This window comes from Podarcis liolepis, assembly GCF_965112155.1.
Source record: "Podarcis liolepis genome assembly, chromosome: 1".
NCBI classification, from domain to species: domain Eukaryota; kingdom Metazoa; phylum Chordata; class Lepidosauria; order Squamata; family Lacertidae; genus Podarcis; species Podarcis liolepis.
Window position 1 is genome coordinate 24,422,163 of NC_139554.1, and position 27,483 is coordinate 24,449,645.

General features: G+C 39.0%; 1 protein-coding gene across 15 annotated transcripts in view; it reads left to right on the top strand.

The window, feature by feature from the left end:
- EML5 (EMAP like 5) overlaps positions 1-27,483 on the top strand; it is a 99,602-nt gene that overhangs the window by 22,800 nt on the left and 49,319 nt on the right. For 14 of the 15 annotated variants that reach the window (XM_083500657.1, XM_083500658.1, XM_083500659.1 and 11 more), the window contains 20 exons: positions 1,090-1,188; positions 2,679-2,747; positions 6,779-6,964; positions 10,165-10,300; positions 11,377-11,578; positions 12,317-12,454; positions 13,068-13,324; positions 13,737-13,949; positions 14,674-14,841; positions 15,185-15,291; positions 16,151-16,269; positions 18,226-18,412; positions 19,296-19,401; positions 20,120-20,213; positions 21,841-21,941; positions 22,858-23,060; positions 23,688-23,799; positions 24,415-24,542; positions 25,652-25,793; positions 26,184-26,336. In XM_083500657.1, the coding sequence (XP_083356783.1) occupies positions 1,090-1,188; positions 2,679-2,747; positions 6,779-6,964; positions 10,165-10,300; positions 11,377-11,578; positions 12,317-12,454; positions 13,068-13,324; positions 13,737-13,949; positions 14,674-14,841; positions 15,185-15,291; positions 16,151-16,269; positions 18,226-18,412; positions 19,296-19,401; positions 20,120-20,213; positions 21,841-21,941; positions 22,858-23,060; positions 23,688-23,799; positions 24,415-24,542; positions 25,652-25,793; positions 26,184-26,336 (2,920 nt within the window). Of the gene's footprint in view, positions 1-1,089; positions 1,189-2,678; positions 2,748-4,429; positions 4,539-6,778; positions 6,965-10,164; positions 10,301-11,376; positions 11,579-12,316; positions 12,455-13,067; positions 13,325-13,736; positions 13,950-14,673; positions 14,842-15,184; positions 15,292-16,150; positions 16,270-18,225; positions 18,413-19,295; positions 19,402-20,119; positions 20,214-21,840; positions 21,942-22,857; positions 23,061-23,687; positions 23,800-24,414; positions 24,543-25,651; positions 25,794-26,183; positions 26,337-27,483 lie in introns of those variants that run through there. The other variant, XM_083500668.1, reaches the window with a different exon arrangement.

Below are 27,483 nucleotides of genomic sequence, written 5' to 3' on the forward strand. Positions count from 1 at the left end.
CTACATTAGCTCATTTTATGACAATCCTAAAATGGACCTTTTCTGTAATGGCACTGGCATTGAGGAACAGACTTTCCTCTAGAACTGGGCAGACATCTACAGTGGTCTGTCTTCACCACCGATTAAAAACATGCCTACGTGTCAAAGCAGCATACTATTATTATTATTATTATTATTATTATTATTATTATTATTATTGCTGCTTCTGCTGCTGCTGCTGCTGCTGCTACATTTGTATACTGCCCTTCATCTGAAGATCACAGGGCAGTTTACAACATAAAAAATAAATAAAAACAAAATACATAACACAGTAAGGAAAAGAAGCCCCACACAAACATTAAAAATGCCATAGATTGCTTAATTAGCTGAGGGCTTGGGAAAAGAGGAACATTCTTGACTGATGCCTAAAAATATGTAATGAAGGTGCCAGGTGAGCCACTGCAGAAATTCATTTTCTCTCTTTATTACTGAAAATGCTCTTTCTGTTCTTTAAAATATGCACTTTCTTTCTGTCAGAGAATACATTTGGGTAGGATCCAAAGAACCCATGCACAAGTGCTTCCATCTAGATTGCCAGCTTCCTGAAAACCATGGTTTGCATCCCAGAAGCCAACCTCAGGAACTTGCAATCCCCTCCTCCTTCCTTTCTTCCTCTCTAGAGCAAATTTACTATCCTGACCCTCATCTGCTTTAACTGTGGTATTGTGTTATATCTGCACCAGTGCTAACACTGGTTAATGTTCATTCCATATTTAGGCTTTCAAACATTTTTCTAATCCTGTTGAACCTGTTACTGGTTCTTTTCTTCTCAACTTCTTGTTTTTCATCAGAGGCTATTAATGAACTCCTTGTTAAGAAGAATGGCAGATGTGGAGAGGAAGCTCTAACCCAAATACAACAACCCTATGGCTCTTTGGATCCTAGCCTCTGTCTTTAGGAAGTTTGTAGTATCTGGCTGACTTTTTCAAATATGTGTGTCATTAGATTATCATTTGGTTGAATTCTCCCACTCACAAAGTACAGAGCACATTGTTATTTTAAATGTTAATATCTTCTTTTATTCTCTTCTAACATTTTGGAAACGTTCAGCGTTTACTTTCTGTTGGTTTGGATTCAAAAAATACAATCTGTGTGTGGGATTGGAGAAAAGGAAAGATGTTGTCTATGGCTCCTGGTCATACAGACAGGGTAAGTTTAATTTTAAAAATAAGAGTGTGTATCAAATTTTGGGTTGTCAAAACTTTTGCATGTATTTTAGGAATCTGTTTTCTGAGTGTTTCTTTATGTTGGTTAGAACATATTTTGATGAATATACTAGAACACAGAGGGTGGTTTTTTTGTTTTGTTTTTTAAGTGAAATGGCAAATTGAGTTTGCTGCTCAAAACATATTGGTATTCTTGGAATAAAGTAAATAAGTAGCACCTTAATATTTCATCATAGCATTTTTGTAATGTTATATACTTGTACCCCTTGCTTTTTTATTTGTTTATACACACACACACATACACAGACTTGCCTGGTTTGGTATGTCTCAACCCAGTGATCCCATGTGCCGACACAAATCTTATAGGCCTGCTTTGGAAGTACAACCACCAGTTTGCTAAAACATAGATTAGCAATCTGGGAATGGGTACCAGGCCTGCACAGGCACCTCATGCCATAGCTGTCAACTTTCAGATTTGAAAATAAGGGATCAAATAAGGGATCAAAAAATAAGGGATCAGTAGCCTTACCTGTCCCGGGGACAGTCTACGGGATATCTAACAATCCGGGATAGCAGCGGGAAGCAGCGGAAAACGGCGCTGGAATAAGGGAATTTCCCACAAAAAAGGGAAGGTTGACAGCTAGGCCCCAATCTCCTTTATTCATGAGTGTGACAATCCTGGTTAGCTTAAACTACAGTTCCCTGTTACATCCAAAACAAGGAACTTGGATTTCATGTCGGTTTTCTAACTAGGATCTTAAATGACATTCAGCCTGTGATTATTCATCTCTAGCTTTGCAGATTTAAGAGTATAAGAGATTCATTTGTCAATCAGATGAAGGTCTACTCAGTTCAGTGTTCTGTTTCCAATAGTAGTCAGCCAGATGCTTCTCAGCACTCACAATTAAGTTGTGAAGGTGGTTCTAACATCAATTTGTATTAAGAAGTATACAATCCTCAATACCTGAAATTTCATTTAGTTATAGCTAATACCTGAATTAATCATCTTAGATACACATTTTATTTTTATTACGATGTTTAAAATACTGGTGGCATGAAGCAAGTTTGCCTATTTACATTACAATTATGTCTCACAGATATGTTAGTCTGTGATGTTAGTTACGCTGAAAGACAGTGACTTGCCCAAGATGACATAGTGAATTTCATGGCAGAGTCCAAATTTAAGCAAGACTATGCCATGGGCACAGAAACCATGGGAGCAACTCGGGAGACAATTATTAAATTATTAAATAAAAGTATACATTAGTATACTTCATATTAATATATTATTAATTACCTTAAGATGATCAGTTACCACTGAAAATAATGTAAAAGCTTTAACATTGCACAGGTCATTGGAAACCTATGGTGAAATTAGATATAATGATCACCTTTCTCTGTTCATTGATATTTTCAGATTAAATAAAATACATTTTCAAAACTTTTGATTATTTTCTTCTCTCCCTCCTGTAGATATTTGATATTTCTTGGGACTTGTACCAACCAAACAAACTTGTCAGCTGTGGTGTAAAACACATTAAGGTAAGACAATATATTTTGTCTGAATGGTATTCAACTGTTTTATTCAGAGTTCACCTGTTAAAAATATTGGACCAAACTTAGTTATATTCCTTAATTTCAGTAGGTCTACTCTGAGTGAAACCTAGTTGACTATTGCCCTATAGCAGGCATAGGCAAACTCAGCCCTCCAGATGTTTTGGGACTACAACTCCCATCATCCCTAGCTAACAGGACCAGTGGTCAGGGATGATGGGAATTGTTTTCCCAAAATATCTGCAGGGCCGAGTTTGCCTATGCCTGCCCTATATGTTTTATTAATTTTTCAAACAACTTTGTAAATTGAATAGCAATTTCAGCCAGCTGATCAATGCTGATAGCAAGCCCCTTTGATTGACAGATGGATGGCCCCTTTCAAAATGGCCCATGGGGTTTGTGGAAGGTAGGGATTCAGGCTCTTGGTTGGAAAAGGTTCCCTACACCTGTCATAAAACAAATCCACAGGGCAGAGCTGCAGTCTCCCAAAATCACTTTCTGGATCTTCTCCACCCCCAGGTACGACTGGAGCCACATCAGAACTTTTCCTCCAGTCCCATTCTGGCAAAGCAGTCCAGAAAGTTACTTCAGCTGATGTATCAAAATCTTCAGAGAGATCCAGGAGAATGAATAGGGCTGTACTTGCCCTGCCTATCCCTTGACAAAAGTGATTAAGGGTGTTTTATTTCCCAAACCAGATTGAAAACCAAACTGAAAAGGATCCATATATTATTGTGGAGATGTAGTTTAAGTTTTCTAGGTGAAAAGGCTTTTATTGAGCTATGGATAACTTGCAGAAATACCATACTTTTGAGAGTCAGTAAAATGCTATGATTTTAGGAAGTTTGTCAAGGGGCCGAAACAGTAGAATATTTCAACTATTTGAGAGAATACTGTCTTGAAATAGTAATATAACTAGAAATGCTAAGGAGAGTTAATCTGATAAGCACTGGTTTGTTTTTAAAAGTGTAAAATTTTTACACACAAAAACCACTTATAGTGTATGTTCTTTTGGTACTTACAAATTAGTCAAAAATTGGTATGCTAACTAAGTTACCAAGAAAGTGGAAATATGCATGGAGCTAGAAACAACAATTAGATAACATATATCCTGTCTGGAGATAACATTCTTGAAAATTGAGTACTAAAGACTAATTGAGGTCATGAAGGATCACTGACTAACTGGACTGTAGTCAGCAACAAATGCATTCCCACTTAGCCTAGTTACTTCTGACCATTAACCCTCTTGTGGCTTGTCCTGATAGTAGCAGTCAAGATACAAAATGGTAATGAATGGTTAATGCTGCAGATCTAGAGTTAATAAGGATGTATTCCTGCTAAATTATGCAGCTCAATCTAGTCTGTTTTATAGCAAAGATAAACTGTGGTAACAGTGATAAAGATTTGTCATGGCAAATAGAGTAGCAATGACAGGACATGATACTTCATAGGCTCTCATATTGCAACCTGATGTCTTTGAAGAAAATAAAGTGATTATCTTGTCAGGTCCTAGGCAGTCTTGTCTTTAGGACTCATTGCAGTGATGGATTTCATTCTCCTAGTGGGGGTAATCTGCTAGTCATATGTATCCCATGCTGATTGTCATAAAATGGCCATGTTGCTGGGATAGTACAATAAGTCTTGTTCTGTCCTTTGTATCCAAGTTGCCTCCTTTATGCAATTCAGACAGGCCAAAGCAATGACAGGAGAAGCAATTACATAAATTTCCTGCACCCACTGCTGACTTTCCAAACAGGTTTTAATATGGAATTTTGGGCGGTAAATTCAGCTTCAAATATCTATCTGTTCCATGAAATCTAATAACATCCGGGCCTTTTTGGTAGCAGTAACACAGAGATGGATTTCCTTCGGGTAGGACTGAATCAGGCTATTTCTGGTTATGCATATTTACTTTTTTTCCTTGAGGCATGCCTGAATAGCTTAGGAGAGTCTTTAATAGGTTTTTTTGGGGGGGGGGGTTAATGACAGCATAACACAGTAGCAAGGGTTTGAATTAATCCTGGAGAAATTGATCTACAGTTATCTTAATAACAAATTGTATTGTTACACGCCACCCCAATCTCTGCCAAGTGGTAGCAAAATTCCAGAGTTTCCAGTCACTCACCCAGAGTCATGCTTCCATGGGAATTCAGGTCACAGTGGAGGCTGTGGCTTATTTTACACCTATACACAGTTAAAGCCTTCCATGGGGTGTGTGCAGAACATTATGGCCCAAAATGTCTCTCATTACCCTTCTCATAGCTTCAGCAAGCTTGGGGCCAAAGCAGCAGTCAGTCATAGCTCCTGGTCTCTTGGTGCACCCTCCTCCAGCAAGTGCCAATGTGGTTCTACCCTTTATTCCCCCCCACAAACTCTGCTTCAAGCAACTCCTCCTCACCCTAAGCATAGTTTTTTAGAAGTACATTTTTCCTTGTGCGCCCAGCCTGCCCCCTTCCTATTACCTTGGTAATCCCTGTCCGCCCAGGTTCAAGGATTCCCCTTTGATATGGCCATCAACACTTTTCGTTAACTCCTCTATACCAGGTGAGGTCCCGGCATTAGAAAGGAAGTTTAGTTTGTATTTTTCCACTCGCCTGGAATCTTCCCTCCAATACTCCAAATAATGACATTCATCAATTTATTGGGTGTATGGGGGTTCTTTCCCCACCCAAACCTGCAACAGTAGTTAGAAAGACTGCCCTTTATGTACTGATCAGAGGTAACAATTTTCCATTTCTAATATAATAAAACGAAGTGTATCCATTTGGTTGACCTTGGGCAAGTCAGTTCTCAGTTCAGAGCAATAAAAAGGCAGGTTTAAATCAACATTTTCATTGATACTGCTACATACATTTTGTAAACAAAGGCATAAATCTGACCAGCTAATCATGTTAGTTTACAACTAGAGTTTGTTATTTTCAGGAAATGCGGTTAGTTAGGATTGCAACCTACATCTGGAGTTATATGGTCCCTGATTTGACTGTAAATCACATTGAACTCATCCTCTAGGCTAAGGCAACATGCATCAGATCACACCATAGTAGCCAGCAGTGTGGGGACATTTACCTAAGCTCCCATCACTGCTGCTTTTGCAGCTTACTAGAAGGGAGCGAAGGAGGGGCAAGGCACTGCAGTGTTGACATGGTGCAAATGTACCAGTAGAGCCAGCCCACTCCTGCATCATGCCAGCCTCACCACTACATCGCCCCTCTTCTTCCCAGTAAGCTGTAGCAATGCAGATGATGAAAGGTCAGGTAAATGCCCCTGTTCTGCCAATCACTACTGGAATAAAGTTGTAAATCTCTTTTTTCTGCTCCTTATGAAACAAGGGGGGAAATGCTGCATAGCATCAGGGCACACATCGATGTTACTAGACCCACATAGCTACTATCAATAATAGCAGCTCTGCAACTACTTTTTTCAACTTTCCTCATAATGTCTACTATATTGTGACATTATCATGCTTCAATTTGCCTTCCCTCCACAAATAGCTGTCCATTAAGTGGAGTTGGGGAACAGAAGCATGAAGTGCAATGTCTGGACATGTGAATGGGTTAATTTCCTTCATGAGTGTAAATCACCCCATGAACAAGCTAATCACAGATGCAAGGTCAGCCAAGCCAGCCGTTATGGTAACAGCCCAGTGCCCTGACTTTATCTGTGATTAATGAATGTCAGCTCAGTAGTTAGTCTGTGAGCAACAAAGATACTTTGTATGTATCTATCATGCCTGTATCTACATCCAGAACTGTTTTACTGAGCCTTATCTTCTGCAACAGTAAACTATTTGTACTTTAAGCTGCTTCTGTGTGGTGACTGGTACTGGGACCAATTTCCACTGCATGGGTATCTCACCTCAGATTTCCAATAATTAGATTGTCCATCAAGAACCTCAGCAATTTTCAAGTGGTCTGTGGTGTGGAAAATTTAGGAATTGTATATAGTTACATCACAAAACTTTTAGTTGTAATTGTTTAAAATGCTCTGTGTGGTTTACATTAAATCACTTTATCTTGCAGTTCTGGAGTTTATGTGGCAATTCATTGACACCAAAGCGTGGTGTTTTTGGTAAGACTGGTGATCTCCAAACTATATTGTGCCTCGCCTGTGCAAGAGATGAAGTAACGTATTCTGGTGCACTTAATGGAGATATATATGTATGGAAAGGAATCAACCTTATCCGAACCATACAAGGAGCTCATGCTGTAAGTATCATTTTCATATGAAAACTGATTGACCAGTGAAATACCGGTAAATTAAGATTTTGTGTCATACACAGATTTCTAAATGGATTGCATTTTGGTTAACTAATATTAGCAGGGGACTTTATCAGATGTTGAATGTCACAGTTTAACTTCTGGCAGACCCTTTCATAAGTTTCTGGCTAAATATACCAGAAAATGCAGAAATGAGGGCAACTTTGCAGTCTTTCCTTATCTTGCAGATTAATGTTTATGGGTTATTTATCTAGGATGGCTGAAGGCTAAGTGCATTTGTGTTCAGGAAGGAATCTTCAGCTGTATCTGTATGACTTGTGTGCTACTCCCAGGATGTTATTGCTTCACTCTCGGAAGGGGAAAGGCAAGACAGATGGATTTGTGTGCAAATTGAGGAGTACATCTCCTATTCACAACTCCCAATAAGAGAGTTATTCCATATAATTTTCATCTGAACACCTGTGTGCAATTTATGGAAGCATAGTGTGGTGACATTTCATTGATGGGTTGTATTTTATATCCTGGTTTTCCTTCCAAACGGCAGAGTAGCTTGCATATGGCTGTTATGTAGTATTTCATACAGACACTGCACAGGGCCCTTCTCAGTATTTGAACCTTAGCATATGTCTTTTCTGCAAAAAGGAAAAGGTATGTGTTCCTTTTCATCATTCTTCATTCCACATAACCTGTAAATAGGTTCAGAACAATGGGAAGAGGGACACCACTTCATGAAACCCATTAAAAATTTTACGAGGTGCCAAAAAGTCTTAAAAACATGGGCCAACATTCAATGTTTCACAAGCAAACTTCTCACCACTGCAGCCAGTTTAAAAGTAATGCCATTGCATCATCCTAAAACTACCAACAAAATGAAAGCTGGAATAAGTGGGCTTTAAAAACTTGAATTTATGTCTGTGTTGTATGTGTACACACACACACACACACACACACACACACACACACACAGAAGGTCCAAAATCCAAGCAGTTGTGGGAAAGATAACATTGTAAGCATTCACTGCCAAACCTGTGATGGAAATATAAATGTATATATTGAACCACTGTTGTAGCATGCTTTAAACCATCACCTTGCCAACAAAGGTCCGTGTAGTAAAAGCTATGGTTTTCCCAGTAGTGATGTATGGAAGTGAGAGCTGGACCATAAAGAAGGCTGATCGCCGAAGAATTGATGCTTTTGAATTATGGTGCTGGAGGAGACTCTTGAGAGTCCCATGGACTGCAAGAAGATCAAACCTATCCATTCTTAAGGAAATCAGCCCTGAGTGCTCACTGGAAGGACAGATCCTGAAACTGAGGCTCCAGTACTTTGGCCACCTCATGAGAAGAGAAGACTCCCTGGAAAAGACCCTGATGTTGGGAAAGATGGAGGGCACAAGGAGAAGGGGACGACAGAGGACGAGATGGTTGGATAGTGTTCTCAAAGCTACCAGCATGAGTTTGACCAAATTGCGGGAGGCAGTGGAAGACAGGAGTGCCTGGCGTGCTCTGGTCCATAGGGTCACGAAGAGTTGGACACGACTAAATGACTAAACAACAACAACAACTCTATACTGCTCTACGGTCTTCAAGGGCAGCTTTGTTTTAGAGCAGTAATGTAACCTGAAATAAATGCAAAAGTCTTGAGTGACCTTCCCAAGCTATAGAATAGTGTATTGTATATCAACATATGATATCTTCTTTTGGATTTAGAATTTTAAAAATGGATCCGTTTCAGGAACTGGATATAAAACAGGAAACAAGTAAACAATAACGATCTTGGTCTTGCATGGTTACACTTGGTAGGACTTTTATATGAGGAATGTATATACTACACCTCCTTAGTGGGTGAATAATTTATTTCAGTATTCTTTAACAGAGGTGAATACTCAAGTTGTGTGGATTGAAGCCAAAGCTGAGGTCAGATAACAGGCACCCTGTATAAAACATCACCATGTTGCTTGGGCAAGTTTTAATTAAATATAAGTGGAAACAATATAGCAAACTTAAATGAGTGCTTTAACCCTCTTGTGAGCCAACACAGAACATCCACTGTTTTGTTGTCTCTCTTTACAAGTGTAAACCAGAATGGAACACATGGACTTCCAATGAAACTGAATGTTGGGAGATTCAGGAAAAATAAATAAAAGTACTTCTTCATGCAGCACATAGTTACACTACGGAACTATCTCCCATAGGAGGCAGTGATGGCTAGCAACCTAGAAGGCTTTAAAAGAGGATTCAATAAATTCATCAAGGAGAGGGCTATCACTGACTACTAGCCATGATTGCTATCCTCTGCCTCCACAGTTGGAGGCAGCAATGCTTCTTAATACTGGTTGCTGAAAAACAAAGGAGGGGAAAGGGTTGGTTTCTCACAGGCATTTGGTTGGCCACTGTGAGAACAGAACAGGGTTCTCTTCTCAATCCAGATAGGAAGATGACACGGGGAAGAGTGCAGACTCCCTGATCTCCCTGTGATGGTGATTACCATATGTTTCTGGACTTGGTTTCAGACTCCTTAAAAGGGACGCTACAGAGAGCCTTTTTTGGCAGCAGCTCTTAAGGGCAGCATTTTCACAGAGCTAGAGTGGTGAGAAAGGCTCAGGCTTGGGTACTCACAGAAGTGTGGACTCATATGCATAACATTTAAACTTCTATTGCTGTATTTTTTCACTGAGTTAGCATGTAGTTGTGTTAGTGGATCTGTGATTAGCTTCTTTATCCAGTCATGGCGATTAAAGGGAATAAAATTATTTGAGGTGCATTGCCTTGATATGAATTTAATTTAATTAAAGAAGAAAATAACCTGATCATGAAGGTCATGTATCACAATATTGGATCATTCAGAGACCAGCATTTGGAAGGTGCAGACAACAATTTGTATAATCGTTCAGCTACGTGGTTACACAGCAATTAAGTGAAACTGTCAGATATATTTTGCAGTTGTGTGGTCTAGTTGCATTCATAAGCAGGCTTTCTTAGAAAAGCAGATCAGAGTTTTATGTAGTTGTTCTTTTCAAATTCTGATTATTATTTTTTAAAGACAAGAGTCTGTTATTTGTATAAACACACAGTGTATTCTAAAGGAAAACACAGGAAAAATATTTTGTCCCATGTGATTGTTTTTAAATAAATCATCATTAATGCAAGTTGTGTACATCCTTAAATATGCTCTTTACTCCTCTTTAGGCAGGAATTTTCAGCATGAATGCCTGTGAAGAAGGCTTTGCTACTGGTGGCAGGGATGGCTGTGTTCGCCTTTGGGATTTAAATTTTAAACCAATTACTGTGATTGATCTCAGGGAAACAGACCAGGGATATAAAGGTAAAACAAAACAAAACAGTATTTTAATTACATTATCAAAGGAATACCTTTTTCATTGCCCATTGTCCTTCATAGCCCTACTCATAATTGAGGAGTCATAGCCCTACTCCAGAACAGCAACGCTGGTATGGATTTTCTGAGTATTATGGATGTTGTCTGTCATGTGAGCAGGGGCCTATATTAATGGATGTCTGTGTGTGGAGTGCAATGTTAAAACTTCTCTTTGCACAGTAGTGGCACTGTGTGGTGAGAAGACCCATGCATTTGGTGGTCTTGCAGGGTAGGTTTCGGTCAATGTGTTCCCATAGGAATGCTCGCCTAACAAATGATTTCCAGGGAACTCATTGTGTTCAGTAAGCAGGACCTGCATGTACTGATTTTTGGGCTGCTATAAATAGCACGTGTCAGAAAGAGGAAGAGACAGCAAGAAACAGGCGAAGAAAGAGAGAGATTCTTAATTACTGTGCGTGTTTACTTGAAATAAGTTCTACTGAATTCATTTGAGCTTACTCCCATATGACTGTCCATAGGATCATGAGCTTCTCCCAGCTCATACATGAGCTCCATAAAAGAAAAAGGAGCAGAAGCTTCCACAGCACACTCCCATCAGTCAATATGGTCCTAAATGGTTGTGGTAGAATCGTAAAGAAACTTGCATACTCCAGCATGAGCAACCTTGAAGCTTTTTCTGAAATAAACAACAAATGGTTTATTTGTAAGGATTGTGACAACAGCTGAGGATAGGATAGACTGATGAAGGAGGGTTGATGCAGTTATAGTTTCTCCTCCATTCCCTTTTAACAAAGTGCAAGGCGCAGATACAGTTAAATTCAGTTGGACTTAACTTATGAGCAAAGTAGTGCTAGCCAAAACATTACTGCAGGCCTCTAATTTTTATTTATTGTAATGTAAAAACAAAATTTGTCATTTGGGGTAAAAGGGGGGCTTGCCTCAATGTGTACTATGTGATTTAATTAACTTTCTTCCATTTTTTTCAGGAATATTTTATGATTTCACAGTAAATTTTTCTTTGTTAAACATATGCATAATAAAAGCTGTATATTTACTTTCCACAGGTCTGTCTGTGAGAAGTGTTTGTTGGCGAGGAGATCATATACTAGTTGGAACACAAGACAGTGAAATCTTTGAGATTGTGGTGCATGAACGCAATAAGCCTTTTCTTATTATGCAAGGGCACTGTGAAGGGGAGCTTTGGGCCCTGGCAGTTCATCCTACAAAACCTTTGGCTATGACGGGAAGTGATGATCGATCAGTTAGGTTAGTTCCCATGGATTCTCAAAAGACACATGAGCATCTACAGTAAAACATACTTTGAATTTTAAAATGCAAAACCATTTGTTTGCATTTGTGATAAGTTATCATCTGCTGCTTTGGTATGTATTTTATTCATCAAAGTATTTACATGAATTTTATTCATCAAAGTATTTACATGTATTTTATTCATCAAAGTATTTACATATGATCCTCACAAAACATCAGGACTGTGTGCAGAAAGATAAAAGGCGTTTAAAATCAGTACAGAAAAATAAGTAAAATGACTGGCCACTTAAGAAACTTTTAGACAACTGCATAGCCCTGTTATTAAATTATGGAAACAATTGTGCTAAAGCCCCAGGGGTGCCAGTGTGACTTCAGTAATGTTACTGTATTTTAAATCTTAAAATAGCAGTGAGACTGACCTTGGCAATATAATAAAACAGTTGACTGTGTGCTAGATGAAAATGGTTCTGCAGCCTGATAAAATAGTTAGATGGCACCTTGCCATACAGCCAACCATATTGGGTTCTGAATGCTCTGTGACACTCAGAAATGTTTTGGGCATGTGTGAATTGGATCTGGGCCTCAATCCAGTCTTGGAGTACAGGGTGCTAATGAATATAAGTCATATGCTTTTTTTGGGGGGGGGGTATTTTTTAAAAAGATGAGACAACCCACTACATTTTTTTCTGCATGTATGATAATTGTATTTTGTTTACCGTGAATACTTTCTTGCAGAATATGGAGCCTTATAGATCATGCATTGATTGCACGGTGCAATATGGAAGAGCCAATTCGTTGTGCAGCTGTTAGCACTGATGGAATTCATCTTGCACTTGGAATGAAAGATGGTTCCTTCACAGTACTTCGAGTTAGGTAGGTTATGCAGTGGCGTAGCGTGGGTTGTCAGCACCCGGGGCAAGGCAAGTAATTTGCGCCCCCTAACCTGTGGAATTTAGCACTGATTTTAGCACTGCGAGTGCGAGCGTCCCCCCCGATGTTGCGCCCAGTGCTACGCCACTGAAGTTATGCATTGAAGACATTTAAACAAAGATAAACTTTGCCATTAAGTTGCTTTTACAATGAATTGTAAAATTCTGCCACCGGCTAGTATTGCATCAGTGCCAGATAAATTTTCCCATGGACTTATTTGTAATGCATTTGTTTGTGAATGCACGTGTGCCCCTGTGGATCATAAGGCTGGTACTTTTGAAGATATCTGATTATTGTGGTGTTGTTCAATAACTTGAAGAAATGGTGCAAACAATATTTTAATGCAAGCCCATAGGCCTTCTGCTGTAATCTGAGTCCTCAGATGGGTAAATGTAAATAGAGGCTTCCTTATTAATGTGTAGATGTCTGTTATATATTGCACTTCTAAGTAGATATTCCATTTGCAAGGCTTTTCTTCACTTGATGGGAGTAAAGCTGGATTTCTTTGTACACAAACAATGACTAAACTATATATTTTTCTTTTTCTGTGTTACAGAGATATGACAGAGGTTGTTCATATTAAAGATAGGAAAGAAGCTATTCATGAATTAAAATACTCACCAGATGGAAATTTCCTTGCAGTTGGCTCTAATGACAGTTCTGTTGATATTTATGGTGTTGTTCAGCGGTACAAAAAGGTTGGAGAGTGTATTGGATCAACAAGTTTCATCACTCATATGGATTGGTCATTGGATAGCAAACACTTGCAGACCAATGATGGCAGTGGAAAAAGGCTTTTTTACAGGATGCCTGGTGAGATAATCTACTACTATTACAATTATTCAAGGAAATAGGTAGTGGGTTCTGTGCTTAGGTTGCCTAATGCTGTTATAACATAGCACATTCCTGGTAAAGTAGTTGTAGTGACTGCAGCTAGTCATTTCTCTCCAAACAATTTTAATCAGTGGGCAGAGGAATCTTAGACTGCTTGCAGAAGATAACTGATTTTGACCAGTTCCTTCCTCCTACTGCACTTCCATAAGACATATCCCTCTAGAGAGGCTTTTATGGGGGCAGGGGTAGGATGGGCTGCAGGGAAGGGAGGGGGAAGAATTGGTTGCACAAACAGCCTTCTCCTTGTGCAATATTGAATACAATCCAGTTAATATGATAATTGCCCGTATAAATCGAGTGAATGATTAAACAAGTATCTTTCTATATCTAGGTGGAAAAGAAGTGATGAATAAGGATGAGTTAAAAGGTGTCCAGTGGGCTTCATGGACTTCAGTTGCAGGCCTTGAAGTTAATGGAATATGGCCTAAATATTCAGAGATCAATGATATCAATTCTGTAGATGCAAATTTTATGGGCCAAGTTCTAGTTACAGCTGATGACTATGGAATAGTAAAATTGTTTCGGTATCCTTGTTTAAGAAAAGGTAATTATTTAGTGTGTGCTTGGAATGTAAATAACAGAATACCCAGGATGGAAAGATCTCATAAGTTAGAATCTGGCTTTTTAAATCGGAAAAAAAAATAGTGGAATTTTTTTCTTATCCAAATGACTGTTAGCATTTGTGACCCTTGTTTATGTTTCAGATAAGAGATTTGGGGGTCAATGAGATGCTGCACTCAGATAAGCCCCCAAAGTCCAGATGTCACATTCTGTTTTCCACAGAGTAAAAGGATATGGTGGAAGTGGGGGGGGGGGGTGTTACAGTCAAATATCCTTGACTGGCTGAAAAGGGTTTCATATACAAAACAGCAATGGTTGATATAGGTAGCTTGTTGCTCTTGTCTAACAAAGTAGCACAGTTGTAACTGACTGGGATGGCATCTCAGATATTCTGCAATATACTCAGTGGGATACTACAAACCTTGAGCAGACTTTTACTTGTGCAATGAGGTTTTCCTACCTCCTCCACCCCAGTACATTTGCCTGGAAAACCTGAAAATTAAGGTGCCCCTCAGGGACAGTATTTGATGGAATGAAACTGCAGAGGAACCATTAGCAGAAATTGGGACTCACCTCTGGCATAACCAAAAGCATACCGGTATATCTCCTTAGGCAAGGCACAACTGGTTATAAGCCATGGTGTAAAACAGCTCTTTAAATTGATACATAATTTGACACATGATAAAACTGTTTTTTTTTTAAAATAGGTGCAAAATTTAAGAAATACCTTGGTCATTCAGCACACGTGACAAATGTCCGATGGTCGCATGATTATCAGTGGGTTATTTCTATTGGTGGAGCAGACCATTCTGTTTTCCAGTGGAAATTTGTTCCTGAAAGGAAGCTGAAGGATGCTCTTCACATAGCACCACAAGGTGAGTGATGCATCATTTGATATGAGTTGGAAAATAATTTAAAATATTGTTAGTGATATGCAGTGATGGTTGGGACTTCTGCTTCTTGATCTGGATGACTGTAAATACTCCAGTGTTTTCTCAGTTTTGGTTTGACTTTCTGTTTTCTGTTGTTTTGGTCCTGGACCATTGAGTACAAGTGGTGGGAAATTACTATTTTTTTATTTAGGCATATATATCACAGTTGTTGTCAGTAACCATGCTTAGGACTGTGCAGTTAACAGAGTAATTTTATTACCTTTACGTTGTATCTGCTGTTTTCAATACCTACTCATTTATTTATTTATTTCTCTATCTATCAAAGAAAGCCTCGTTGACTCTAATAGTGAAGAATCTGATTCTGATCAATCTGATGTTCCAGAGCTGGACTCTGAAATTGAACAAGAGACACAAATCACATACCGTCGACAGGTATTGTCTTATATTATAAACATAAATATGCTAATACACCCTGCTGCAACAAACCCTGTGTATCACTCACAGACTGTATTAGAACTGATCAGAACAGTTATAATAGCTGATGGCTGGGCCGAATGCCGAAATAAACCAGATCCGGCCCAGGAGCCAAAAATCTCCCCCACCCCTGATGTACAGGGAGGAGAGCTCTGGCAAGGGTACAGTGAGAAGGGTTTGCAAGGGTTTAGAAAGGGCCTGGTGGGTTGGTAAGTTAAGCAAGCAGAGGAGCCGGCTTCTGGTATGTTAAAAATTTGTACTTCATCTTATAATTTAAACTTTGTAAACTTTGTAAGGTGTTTTACAGCGTTTAATATGAAAACAGCAATAAACAAATAATGATATTAGAAAACAACAGCGGCACCCTATGGCTTCCTGTTTCACCAGGTGTTATTATAATTGCTCTAATCAGTTGCAACCAGCATTGGCAGTTGTTGCTCCACTCATATTTCATGCAGTATACTGGTTCCCTGTTACGTTTAGGTTTGCTGAGACATGGCTGTATGTCCAGTTGCTTCATCAGAGCTGTGGGTCATCTTAATGCTGTCCAATATTACCAATGGGTTTTATGAACTCTCTCATTTAAACCTCTGGAGCTAGTAGAAAGATTGTCCAAATACTCTGATTATATTATGTCCAAATACTCTGATACTATTATAGTAACAGAAAAAGCAAAGTTTCAGTTCTAATATTGCAACCATGTGGCATATGCAGTTCATGTAGGAAGCTAAGAAAATTATCTATCAACCTCTATTCCTCAGAGAGATTTGCTTTTCAAATATGCACAATTACAGAGAACTTTATATTCTCTGCTAAGGTTTACAAAGAAGATCTACCTCAGCTTAAAGAGCAATGCAAAGAAAAACGAAAAACTGCAGCTTCAAAAAGAAGAGAACGGGCTCCAATCAATAGTATAAGATTACACTTTGTTCATGGGTTTGTAAATTTATCTTTTTGCCTAAAAGCAAGCAAATCAGATTATTTTGTTTTACATGGATTTAGACATTTAAGGGCCAAACTAGATGTGATCTGTGATTGGATATGCCACTTTTTAGTTTTAGAAAAACACAGTGCTGAGGGGAAAGCATGTCTCCTTCCCTCAAACTCCATTTTTTTCTGATTTAAATCTCCCCCTTCCCCAAAAAAGTACTATTTGCTTGCAGGTGAAAACATAGAAAGACCATACTGGGAAAATGTATTATACCTGATTTGCCCTGAGGGTAAATAGCAGTTTTTTGGGGAGGAGATATAACTAGGGGAAATGATGCAGGGTAGAACACTTTAAACCTTTCTCTTCCAGCACCACGAGGTCATTTCAAACCCTCCCCATACGCAGTAATATTTATCCTTAAAAAAAAACCACCTATGCACAAGACAGAGAAATTCAGTTGCAGCTTTCTGAATATCATAAGTAAAGAATTTGCTAGATTTGTGAAAGTTTTGTTTGTCTAATTCTTGGATTCAATGAATCACTAGGACAAATTAAGGATTCTTCTAGTAAATGGTTAATTTCTGTGGGTTAAGGAAGGGTTAACTGGACATTCTTCTAGTAAATGGTTACTTTGGAGTAACTACCGTATTTTTCGCCCTATAGGACGCACCGACCCATAGGACGCACCTAGTTTTTTTGAGGGGGAAATCAAGGGAAAATTTTTTATTTCCCCCCCAGGTTTGCGCAGCTATCCCCAAGCTAGAAGAGGGAGGCGGAGCGCTCCGTCTCCCTCTTCTGCCTTCAGGGACAGCTTGCCCCGCTGTCCCCCGAGTTTGTGGGGCTGGCGGGGGGAGAAGCAAGCTTGCTTCTCCCCCCCCCCAGCCTCTAGATCAGGTCGGGGGATAGCGGGATGGCAGCGCTCTGTCTCCCCGCTGTCCCCCGAGTTTGTGGGGCTGGCGGGGGGAGAAGCAAGCTTGCTTCTCCCCCCCCAGCCTCCAGATCAGGTCAGGGAATAGCGGGGTGGCGGCGCTCCGCCACCCCGCTATCCCCCGAGCTTGTGGGGCTGCAGGCTGCTGCCCACAAGCCTTGCGAGCCCGCGGGACATCCCGCCGGGCTTGCAAGACTTGCGGATAGCTTCCTGAAGCCTGGAGAGCGAGAGGGGTCGGTGCGCACCGACCCCTCTCGGTCTCCAGGCTTCAGCGAAAGCCTGCATTCGCCCCATAGGACGCACACACATTTCCCCTTCATTTTTGGAGGGGGAAAAGTGCGTCCTATAGGGCGAAAAATACGGTCGTTCTATGAGAAATGGGAGAAAGAAGCAGAACACACCCTTGAAGTTCAATTGGCCTTCATTAGGCACTGAGCCTTTAGTGGCAGCCTGGCCCTGTGGTACCCCTTACCAGTATAGGTTTGGCAAGAACTGCCCCTGCCTCCTTTCAGATATCTTATGAAAACTGTACTGCTCATAGAGGCCTTCGCAACATCAATTTCTTTTTACAACCAACCTGTATCTACTGGTGTTTTTTAAAAATTATGTTTTATTGATATTTATGAACTGCTTTTATTACATTTTGTATGTTTTAAGCTTTTTTACTACAATTTATGAAAGTGCAGATTAAAACTATTAAATATTTAATTAAATAAATAAACATTTTAAAGGACCAGCTACATAATATTCTTAGTTTATCCTCCAGAAACTGAGAAAAATATTGAAATATATTTTTAACCATACAAGTTATTTTCAAATTTCTTTATGCCTCCTACAATCATCACTTGAAGGGGGAAATTGTTGATGCAACCTTGCCTGATTTACTGTTCTCCCATACTAGAGATATTTTTATTTTTTTGGAGTACTTTTGATTGAACTATCAAAATCATTTTGCAGTATGTAACTATATAAACTAAAATATTTAGTTGATTGTACTGTGTCATGATGCCTAAATGTCTAACTGTTTTATTAGTTACAGAGGCTATGACTGTCGCAGTAATTTATTTTACACTCAGACTGGAGAAATTGTGTACCATGTTGCAGCAGTGGGTGTAGTATACAATCGGCAGCAGAACACACAACGTTTTTATTTGGGTCATGATGATGATATTCTGTGTCTTGCTATTCATCCCTTAAAGGACTATGTGGCAACAGGCCAGGTAGGATTCATGTTTAGGAGAACTAGAAATCCTGTGTTGTTTTAGTGAGCTTATAAATTTATATTTCATAAATCTGTGGAATATGCCTCTGTGAAAAGCATGTGAAAGCAGTACAGTTGTAGAAGACAGGTTTCAGCTTGGTTACTTGAGTAAAAACAAGTAGGCATAGATTTATTCAACTATGAAAGAGCTTATGCTGGAAGTGTGAAACAAAGTCTTGTGGCACTTTAAAGACTAACAAAAATATCTTTTGTTTTTGCTGCAAGAGACTAACATGGCTACTATCCCTCTGCAAAATCTTTATACCTGCATCATGCACTACTGCATACTTCTCCCTGCAAGAGTTTTCCTGCCTTCTTCTATATAGAGGAATGCTGTTTTCCTCTTTTGGGAGATTCCTCATTACATGACTTACATCAAAGTATGCTAAAGCAGCTGCGTGTACATTAGTGCCCTCGTGTGGACACTGGAACTATTGAAGTATAGAATGGCTAGTGTTTATAGAATATCTGAAATAGGAGCATTCATATTTGTAGCTATAGTATAGAATGTGCTTGATGAAGATACTGAGAAAATGTGACATTTTGCAAAAGATTGAATTCAGTTGAATTAACCCCAATTTGATTAAACAAAGGTGAAAAGGGTGCTCTTTTAATAGCCCTGCATATTTCTGCTTCTTTATACACATAGCTAACATTCAGAATAAGAACATAGTCTGAGACCTGTGAACCATAATTTTATTTCTTGTATCCAAATTAGTGTTATAACCATGTGAAAGAAACATGAAATGGATGATATGGACAAATAAGCATTATACCTCTTGGAGTTCTTTTAGTTGGTTAGTTTTCTTTCCGCATAATGTGTTCAGTCTCTTTTGTTTAAGGTTGGTCGTGATTGCTCAATCCATATTTGGGATACAGAGACAATCAAACCACTGTCTGTGCTAAAGGGCTATCATCAATATGGTGTTTGTGCTGTTGACTTTTCAGGTATTTATGAATGATCATCTTTTGACTTGGAAACTATAGTTGTTGGAAATGTGACACAGCTTTTTAGGTCCTAAGAATAGATCACTATTACATTGCTATAAGAACAAATGCAATATTTTGCTCTTAGCTTTGAGGAGATTAGCCTCATTTTCAGGCTTTCCTCTCATTATGCTGTAGAAAATCTGACTTGGGCTTGAAAAAAAAATGATTGTGGTAAAAGTCACTAATAAAGGTGCCCTGTGTCCTTCGAGGTTGGGTTAGGGGTCATATTACATAAATTTGTGGCCAGCACTGGAATGTCCCTGTCTTTGGTACTCATTTGCCTAATTCTAGGAGAGTACAGTCCATTCAGAACCAGTTGACTCCATACAGATCAAAGGCCTATATATATGTTTTGATATATATTTTAATAGTGTCCAGTGATTGCTAGTCAGTATGTAGAAAGCCTAGAAAGCAGGGAATGGAGAATCAAACATCCAATTTTGGAGGGATTCTGGAAAAGTAGTAATGAGTGATATTCCTAATGAACATGAAAAAGACATGAAAAGAATAAATATGGGTATACAGAGTATACCCTAATCAACATAGCTGCTGCTTAGATACAAAAATGAGTGAGAATGAGGATTTGAACATGAAGGAGATTTCCATAGAAATTAACACATCCTGCTGATTACAGAATTATGATTATGCCCATCATTCTTATAATTTTCTTTTATAGCGGATGGCAAACGGTTAGCTTCCGTTGGAATAGATGACAATCACACTATTGTTCTTTGGGACTGGAGAAAAGGAGAGAAGCTTTCATCAGTCAGGTAAGAGTTTAGCTTAATTATGGAAACTAATCAAGGCATAAGTGGCCAGGAAGAAAAGTACAAGTACTCTTGAGGAGGTTTGAATGACCTTCTCCTATACACAGTGCAGAAGTGAGGTTGTGTCTTCTTGAGCCATTGGACAACAAAGTATGGATATAGCACATGGGTAGGCAAACTAAGGCCTGGGGGCCAGATCTGGCCCAATTGCCTTCTAAATCCGGCCCACAGACAGTCCAGGAATCAGTGTGTTTTTACATGAGTAGAATGTGTCCTTTTATTTAAAATGCATCTCTGGGTTATTTGTGGGGCATAGGAATTTGTTCATATATTTTTTTTCAAAGTATTGTCCGGCCCTCCACAAGGTCTGAGGGACAGTGGACCGGGCCCTTGCTGAAAAAATTTGCTGACCCCTGTACAGCATGCCTAGGGCATAGGTGTGAATTGCATGAATGATACCCTACATTTAATCCAGGAATTGAAAGCGCATTTTGACTTTATATGTACATTATACAGTCAAACCTCAATTCCCAAACATCTCCATTATTGTACGTTTTGGCTCCCAAATGCCAAAAACCCAGAAGTAACTGCTCTGGTTTTCAAATGATTTTTGGAAGCTAAACGGCTTCCAGGGAGCCCCCCCTTTTTTCTCCATTGATTTTGCCAACTGCCCTTTGATCTTCGATTGTCGAACATTTCGGAAGTCGAACGGTCTTCTGGAACAGATTACGTTCGACAACAGAGGTTTGACTGTATGTGCATTGGACCCACTCACAAAAGTACTACATTCCCAGGTGTACCCAGTGGGAGAGTACCCAGTGGGAGGCCATACTTTTGCGCCCCCACTCCAATAAGTGCAAGAAGATAACCAGATCTGCGCTCTGATACATGGTGTTTCATTTAATAGTCATCTTGTGGATCTGGGCCCTGTCCAAAAGGTGTAGTCCATGAAGTGAGTAAATAATATGAATAAAAGGGCTGATACTAGAAGCCACCATAACTCATCACCCCTGTGATGGTCAGAAGTCTTATAGCCTTTATTAACAAAGGAAGGTGTTATATGCGTCATTTAATGCAGACATAGATAACCGTTTCTTAGCAGGCTGAGACCTGCTTCATAATGCTATTTCTCAACACGATTGTGTATTCTGATTTATGAGTTTGTGAACTAGGCTTTTTAAAGTAAAAATACAGTGTCAACAGAGCAGAGGTATTCTTAATACTGAATATAGGCTAGTGAAAGTAGTGTTTCAGAGTCTACCATACCAGACTATACCATAACTGTATTGTAAACATGATTCAAACCTCTTGAAAAAGTTACTGAAATATAACTGAATATAATCGTTGTGAACCATTTAATTCACATGTATACAATAAAATCCAAAAATAAAACACCGCATTGTGTTGGATCAATCTTCATGTTTTTAAAAGTAAAAAATAGACAGTTCTTCCATTTTCCCCAACACAATGATTCACTACTGAGTGTGAACAATTCATAGAATGGTAGAGTTGGAAGGGACCTCAAAGCTCATCTGGTCCAACCCAAGACTTTTGTTTTCCTTAACTTTATTGCCATGGAGAAAGCTTTCCCCACAAATCAAAAGTCAAAATATTTTGTATATTGTTCTAGGGGGAGCAAAGATAAGATATTTGTCGTCAAGATTAACCCCTACATGCCTGATAAACTTCTTACAGCTGGAATGAAACACATAAAATTCTGGCGAAGAGCAGGTAAGACAAGTCAATTTAATTACCGTATTTTTTGCACCATAACACTCACTTTTTTCCTCCTAAAAAGTAAGGGGAAATGTCTGTGCGTGTTATGGAGGGAATGCCTACGGGTGGCATGCCTACAGATTTTCCTCCTCTAAAAACTATGGGCGTGTTATGGTCGGGTGCGTGTTATAGAGCGAAAAATACGGTATTTGCATCTCTCTTGTAGTAGTGGCCACCAACTTGGATGCCTCAGTATCAGTTGCTGGGGAGCACAAGTGGAGAGAGTGCTCCTGTCCTGCAGGCTTTCCATGGGCATCTTTTTGGCCGTTGTGAAAACACGTTGCTTTGGTCAGACCCAGCAGAGCTCTTATGTTCTTATCTTATCCTTAAGTGTGCATAAGACTACAGTCATAGAATCGTAGAGTTGGAAGAGACCATGAGGGTCATCTAGTCCAATTCTCTGCAACGAAAGAATCTTTTTGCACAACATTGGGCTTGAACCCACAGCCCTGAGGCTGGATCTAAACACATCAAAGAAGTGTTTCAGTAAAACGCGTTATAAATTTACAGGTAGAGAAAAACTGGACTCCACAGTGACATCTGGTGCCACAATGTTATATCGCATATACAATGCATAAAAATCGCCTTTACTTTACTAATCTAGCTGAGTCCTAAGAGTCTCGTGCTTTACCAACTGAGCTATCGTGCTGTCTTAAGTCCATTTGCTTATGTACACATTTTCTCTCAATTTTGGAACAAAAGAAATTGCATGTTTAATAAATTTAAGTGACAAAAAAGAAATTAAATTTCATTAAAAATGTTTCTGTATCGTCTTTTAGAAAATTACATTCATAAAGATACGTAGTTATGTTCATAGAGATACTGAATAATTATTTTTATTGTTATTATTTCATTTTAATTTTAACTTAAGGTGGTGGACTGATTGGGAAAAAGGGCTATGTAGGTCCAATGGGGAAGATTGATACAATGATGTGTGCAGTTTATGGCTGGACAGAAGAGATGTCATTTTCTGGAACTTCAACGGGGGATGTATGCATATGGAGAGATCTCTTCCTCATAAAAACTGTGAAAGCACACGATGGCCCTGTGTTCAGTATGCATGCACTAGAAAAAGTGAGTGGCTTATATTGAAAATGGATCAAAAATAATTTATTGTATTTTTAAAAATGTATAGCCAATATCTAAAGAGCTACTTTAGGCACACCTTGGTGTTTTGTCAGGCCCAATAAGATTTCTTTTTTTTTTAACAAGAGAACCACCTGCCATATAATGAAGTGCTTTTGAAAGCTTTCTAGTGCCCCCTAATGCTGCACAGTCTAATATGGATGATGTTTTTTTACAATGAAGAAATTAACCAGCTTGTTTTAAAGTAATACTTGTGCAAATAAATTGAAAGCACACAGGTAGTCCCACTGTTCTCAGGACAATTAAGGTTAAATCTCTTTTTTGGTGATTTGAATAGAATTTCTAACACATTTTAGAATGAAGCTGGAATCATCACTGAAATATCACCCCTGCTAATCTGAGTTAAATAATATGCACCTTGGCCATATTCATATTTATTTACTGTTCTACATGACTTCAGAAGTATGGATAATGAGGATTGCTATAGATATGCTGTCCAAGATTGCAGTACTGGGATGATTGATGAGCAGGATTCATATTTAAATAACATACTAAAGTTTACTGTACCACAGAACTTTTCTGCTGTTCACTTTCTAATATTTCTAATGTTTTCAGGGATTTGTAACTGGAGGCAAGGATGGAGTTGTGGCTCTTTGGGATGACACCTTTGAACGGTGTCTCAAAACATATGCCATCAAAAGGGCTGCCTTGGCCCCTGGCTCCAAAGGTAACATTTATTTATTTAGTTCATTCATCATGCCTCTGAACTTTTGTTAAAGCTTAGATTGCTGTTCTATATATTGTTTTCTGTATATTATCATGTGGGTCAAGGCAAAATTGGAAACAGGATTCAGCTAAGACATCGTTTATTTGGTTTTGTTGTTGTTGTTGTATTCTACATCATGTTAAGGAGATGGTTCTATCAATGCAAGCATCTCTGCTTGACTGATAAAACAATCTTCCCTTTCCTTCCCCCAAGTGCTGTTCTGGGGGTTCTCCTGGACCTCCAGAGAAGATTGTGGGGGGGGGGCTTGGGGGGAGGAGAATATGGCCCTTTGTAACTGTCAGGAGGAAGATGTTTAAAAGTGGATTGAAGAGAGAAAACCCATACATTTCCACTCCCAAATAAGTTCTACTGAATTCCACTAGACTTATTTCCAGGTAAGTGTGCACTAGATTACATACCAGAAGCCAAAGATAAGAGAGAGAGACTGGGAAGTCTGAACTTTCTGTTCAAGCCAGGATTATGTCAGAAATTAAACAAGCAAATAATAAGCTTTCCAATTAAAATAGTGATTTCATCCAAAATTGAGCTCTTATATATATACATATTTTCATTTAGGTCTCCTTTTAGAAGATAACCCTTCTATACGTGCCATATCATTAGGACATGGTCATATTTTAGTGGGCACAAAGAATGGTGAAATACTGGAAGTTGATAAAAGTGGGCCAATAACATTGCTTGTTCAGGTACAGTAAATATTAACCATATATTTCTCTTTTTTAAAAACATTTTTAGTTTTGAAATGTTAAAGTACAGCTGCTATAATAATGTTTCATAATTGGTGGCGTAAAATGCCAATTTAGGATCAATGTGGTAAGGCTGTGGCTGTGTACAAACAAACATTTCCGGCTTTCTCCTGCCTTCAGCATTTGACAAACTTACTGATTGGCAACTTGGATGCTGGTCCAGTCATCTCTCTTGTTTCCCCCCCCCCCCCCATGTTCATCACCTTCAGAAGAAGAAAATCCATTTTAAAAGATTGGCAAAACTGTGCAGGGGATGGGGATGAGGTGGGTTTGTTTGATTGTCTATTTGGGGCATTTATACCCTGCCGTTTAGCCTAAAAGGCTCTCAGAGCAGCTTACAAAAATCACTAGTAAGATGGTCTCTTCCCTCAAACTCACAGTTGAAAAAGACATGATGTATGAGGAAAAAGGAATGGGAGGGAGGAGGGAAAAGCAAGCTCAAGTAGAAGTTCTTAAAATATAGAACAGTTACATAGTAATGTCTGTGTCAGGAGTGGAGAACCTTTAGCTTTCCCAAGCTAGTGTTGTATCTATAGGGTGGGGGGTAGCCAGGTTTTTTGCCCCAGGTGAAGCCTCCAGAGGGGTGCCATTGATGCTCCCAGCCTGTGTGTGTGTATGTACGCAAATGTGTGTTGGGTGTGTGTGTGTGTGTGTTCCAAACTGGGTCTTTGACTTGGGTGAACTAAAGCCTAGGTTTGCCCCTGTACCGAGCCCTTGAGGCTGTTTTAGTCTAGTCATGCCTAGGTGTGGGGCAGGTAAAGCTGGAACTTGCAGAAAGGGGCTTTACAGGCTACTGGTATTGGTAGTGTCTTCAAAGCACCTTGAACAGCACTTCCCATGGGCCACCAATTGGCTTGGGAAGCACTGTGAAAAAAAGTTCAGATTTTTTATTTACAATCAATAAAATATAGTAATTTACAGTCCTCGAACTCATAATAATTTTTAGTGTGGTTTAATAAGTTGGCTGCATCCTCTGTTGTTTTTAAATCAATTCTTAATTCTTGTTTGTGATATAGCAAATTGAATTGAATTGTTTTTGTTTCTTATAGGGTCACATGGAAGGAGAAGTTTGGGGTTTAGCTACCCATCCTCATTTACCTATTTGTGCCACTGTAAGTGATGATAAAACCTTAAGAATATGGGATCTGTCCCCCAGCCATTGCATGCTTGCTGTTAGAAAACTGAAGAAGGGTAAGATGATGGTGCTTTTCATCAAAATTTGCAAACATTTTGCTGTTCACTCATATTAGAATCTAAATGAAGTTGCGTTAAATAATATTAGTATTAGAACAATAAAATGTAAAAAAGATTTAAACCTTTGAAAATGTAATATGGAAATACGTTACCCAAATTTAGATGCGAGTTGTGTGAGGAGTTTGCAAATAATAATAATAATAATAATAATAATAATAATAATACCCCTCATACTGACTTACCTTATAGAGATATAAGGACCAATGAAAGTATATGTAACAGTTTGAACACTTTAAAGTGCAACACAATAATACATCACATTTTCCATCAAAATAATGCCTGCAGGCCTCCAGTTAGAACTAAAATATGTTTCTTTGCATTTGGCAGGGGGAAGATCTTGTTGTTTTTCTCCTGACGGGAAGGCATTAGCAGTAGGTCTCAATGATGGAAGTTTCTTAATAGTAAATTCAGACACTCTGGAGGATCTTGTTTCTTTTCATCATAGGAAGGACGTTATTTCAGATATACGATTTTCCCCTGGTAAGTACAGGCAACCCCCCATTTACATAGGGGTTACATTCTGGGTCATCATGCGCATTAGCGGAGCATTTGTAAGCCCACCCTGCCCTCTTCCAGTGTCAAACACAGCGGTTGTAATCATACATGCATCAAACATACACAAATTGAGAACTGCCTGTAATCGGCTTCAGATAAGTCACTCAGAATTGTAGAATGCCATTATGACATGATTTTTCCCATTCAATTGCTGTCAATTTCAGGCCTTTTCAGAATTAAGATTACTATGCTGTAAGGGTGCTGGCTGGGAAAGTGTTGCAGACCTAACACATGTGCACTTATTTGAATGTTCATGTAGCTATATGCTTGGAAGATTTTCTGGACATAATTGGAAATCTTGAATCACACCACTTTGGGGAGAAATTGTCTTGGTTGAGTCCCCAAGTGCTGGGTTCACATATCAAAAAGAAGCTCTATTATACTGAGCCAGACTATCTAGCTCAGTATAGTCTATATAACTAACAGTGGCTACCCAAGGTTGTAGACGGGGCGTTCCTCAGCCCTAAGTGAAGATGCCAGGAATTGAGCCTCAGACTTCTTGCATGCAAAATATACATTCTGCCACTAACCTGTATCCTTTCCCCAACAAATGCACAGTTAAAGACATTTTTTTATTTTAAAAAATTGTTAATAAAATGAACCAAAGAAAAGAATACAAAGTACTGTGGGATGCGAGGGAAAGAAGGTAATAAGGCCACTTAAAATTTGAGGAAATAAATATTGGACAATTTAAAAGCTCCTTACATTTACATTGTAATGCTGAGCGAGAGAAGAGATCTTTAAGAAAGTGGATGTTGGAAAATGTTGGCTCTTTTGGAAAGAGCTCTTGGAATATATTGGAATTAAAGGAAGCCCACATTTTACGTGCATTAGATTTTAACCCTTGCTGGATCCCGGATCCCGGTAATTACAAGGACATCATGAAGGCACCATGAAGGCTGAACACCCCCCCCAACCCCCTGCATAACATTATATTCATTAAACACTTTTCAAAGTGTATGAATTTGCCTTCTGAGATTGGCAATAGAATGCTTTTGGCCTCATGAACCCTTTTTCTCTAAGTCTGTACCCCTCATAAATTACTTCTAGGTTGGGTAGTAACTGAAGATTA